Raw genomic sequence first — 2,856 nt, forward strand, 5'->3', positions numbered from 1 at the left:
GGGGGGGGGTTTACAACAAGCTTATCCCGCATCCTTACATTAACCTCACGTCCAGTCTGCATCCTTAGTACGGACAAGCTACCCTGAGTGGGGCCGGGAATAGAAAGCGTTGAAACTTGTAGCTAACCTCGTTTTTCTTCTTCTATCCTTTTCTATCTCTTTCGGTCACTTCCGAACTCCTTTTTTGGGGGGGGGGGTGTCCACATGTTAATTAGTTAAGAAACAAAGGGCACTTACCATCCTTGTGGTCTTCTTTTAGTCATTTACCGCTTCCTTTTGGGGGGGGGTGTCACAGTTAATTAGTTAAGAAAAAAAGGGCACTTACCACCATGTAGGCATCGCCTATAGTTTCTACTTTGTACACGTCATAGCCTTTGATAATCCTATCGAATAATGTGTAGAGATCATTGAGGAAATTCACCACCTGCAGAGAAAAAGAAACATGTAAGTTTCAGAACAGGACTAGATAAGGTTTTATTGTTTTTTCCCCAATTTTAGGCGTTTTAACACTACGGAGAGTAGGTCGTTCGCGCTGATACTCCTATATATGAAGTTAAACAGGTTGAGGGCTTTTAGATAGGTATAACAAAAGGGTGTCCATACCTTCGACCTTATGGTAAATGCAGTTTTTTTGTGTTATTATGTCACAACTTTGGTGCTCACTGCAGCATTGTAGGATTTTTCCAATATCTCAATAATCCTAAAATCCAATGTTTACCTACCATGCTGGCACCGGTCGCTATGCGCATTTATATTACATAGCTACTCATTTTCCTCACGAGGCTGAGTGGGCCCCGTAACGGCCAGTCACGGAATCAATCATTTGCATGATACAAATTTCTTGACCCCGCCGGGAATCGAACCCGGGTCTCCCGCGTGCAAGGCGAGCGCAGTGACCACTACGCCATGGGAGCTGACGAAATTATTTAAATAAGTAAAAAGTTTTCAACTTACCAAAGGGTCCACCTTGAGCTTTCGCATATGCTGAATGCTCCTCTTGCTTCTAGCATGAGGCAACGCCCGGTGCACGAAATGAAATTCACTCTTTGACTTTAATATCTGAAACAGGGACAGAAAGGATGGTATGAGAAAATGAAATCCAGGGACCAGGGATATACGAGTAAATACCTAAGAATTGCATTACTTTCCTAATAGGATAAGGGAAAAGGGACAAAAAACTTCGAAATAATATAAATAAATCAGTAGAAGAAAAAGGGACGAAAAAAAGGAGAAGTGAAGGGAAGAAAGAATAAATAACCAACATAAAAATATGAAAATACCTCGCAGTTCTCGAATTCCCATATTTCATTTAATTCCCATAAATTTTCTTCTCTTCTGTTCTAATACCTAGATTTAGCTATGGATTTTTCATGTGTACCTATTATTTATGAAATGAAAAAAAGAAAAAGTTTAGCGATAGAATTATAATAAAATTATACACCATTGTAAAGGTCGTAAGTACATTATATACAGGAATATGTACAGGTACCTATTATTAAATTTATAGTCTCCTACACCCTATTACCATAGGTAATTGATTTATTTTTAAATAATATAAATAGGTAAGTAGGTAATTAGGTATACCTGCCACAGTGGCGGAGTAGTCAAAGACACTCGCCTGTGGTAAATAAACAAAAGGGCCCAAAAAAGTTCGTAAACTTTGGATCTAGATGTTCGTATTTCGAGCCCAATTGAAGTCATAAAATTTATTGAGGTTTATATGCACCTTGTTGGGAACATTTGCGGTTAGTACAAGTGCGTATTTCAGCCAGCCTAGTTAGCTTAGTTGGCGTCTGCCTTGTAAGCGCTAGGCCGCGGGTTCGATTCCCGCCCGGGGCGGATTTTATCCTGATGGGATAATGTTCGTTCTCGGAACGCTATGTGAAAAGCACATATTTTACGTTCTAGGGGGAAAAAAGACCTTTGAAGACTGTGAGAGTAAAGGAACTTTTCAGGTTTATTCTGGCAGTGCGAGTAGGTCTAGTAGGTAAAAGCAATTAGGTAGGGCATATTATACTCCACAAAATCATCATGTAAATGCTACATGGAAAGCACATATTTTACGTTCTAGGAACAAAAGGACATGGACTTACCGGACCGACGTTTTCGAATCCGTTTCGGCTCGCGATCTGGTTCGCCACTTCATTTCCCGGCTCTCCATGTAGTCTGACGAGAAACGAATTTGTAAACACTTCACCGGACGCGAATTTCGAAAGTAACACCAAACATGCTGCCAGGTGGAACATAGTAGGGATCGAGCGAAGCGAAATGTTATAACGACACCATGTCAACATCGTATTGAATCCGCGGAATGAATGAATGGAAAGTGGAAACTCTGTAGCGAAGAACATGAGGACAGTGTTGCCGAATGTGACGCATGGAGAATGGCCCGACTTTTTTCGGGTGGGTAATTTTGAGATGTTATTTTTGATGACCTGCTGCTAGCAAATGATGCGGCGATCCAAGTTGCAGAATATCTGACACGGTCATTAGTCAAAATGGACACGAAAAGTAAGTAAGTAATGGGCTAATTGGCAGATTGAATTATTGACTAAGGTAGGACGAACATGAGGACAGTGTTGCCGAATGTGACGCATGGAGAATGGCCCGACTTTTTTCGGGCGGGTAATTTTGAGATGTTATTTTTGATGACCTGCTGCTAGCAAATGATGCGGCGATCCAAGTTGCAGAATATTGGTAGAGGAGTATCTGACATGGTCATTGGTATCTGACACGGTCATTAGTCAAAATGGACACGAAAAGTAAGTAAGTAATGGGCTAATTGGCAGATTGAATTATTGACTAAGGTAGGAGTATGTATGTTAAATTCAATTTCTAATAGACTACCTTGAACCT

General features: G+C 40.7%; 1 protein-coding gene across 1 annotated transcript in view; it reads right to left on the reverse strand.

Moving 5' to 3' along the window:
• The window catches only part of LOC113471938 (neuroendocrine convertase 2-like), a gene marked incomplete at its 3' end in the record, with an annotated part of 5,226 nt that extends 2,897 nt beyond the window's left edge, over nt 1-2,329 (reverse strand). The window contains exons 1-3 of the mRNA XM_026831426.1: nt 2,094-2,329; nt 955-1,059; nt 326-424 (exon numbers count right to left, since the gene is read on the reverse strand). Coding sequence (XP_026687227.1) covers nt 326-424; nt 955-1,059; nt 2,094-2,294 — 405 coding nt within the window. The remainder of the gene's footprint in view (nt 1-325; nt 425-954; nt 1,060-2,093) is intronic.
• Between the last annotated feature and the right edge of the window lie 527 nt (nt 2,330-2,856).

The sequence above is a fragment of the Diaphorina citri genome, unplaced genomic scaffold (genome assembly GCF_000475195.1).
Source record: "Diaphorina citri unplaced genomic scaffold, Diaci psyllid genome assembly version 1.1 scaffold3328, whole genome shotgun sequence".
In the NCBI taxonomy this organism is placed as follows: Eukaryota; Metazoa; Arthropoda; class Insecta; order Hemiptera; family Psyllidae; genus Diaphorina; species Diaphorina citri.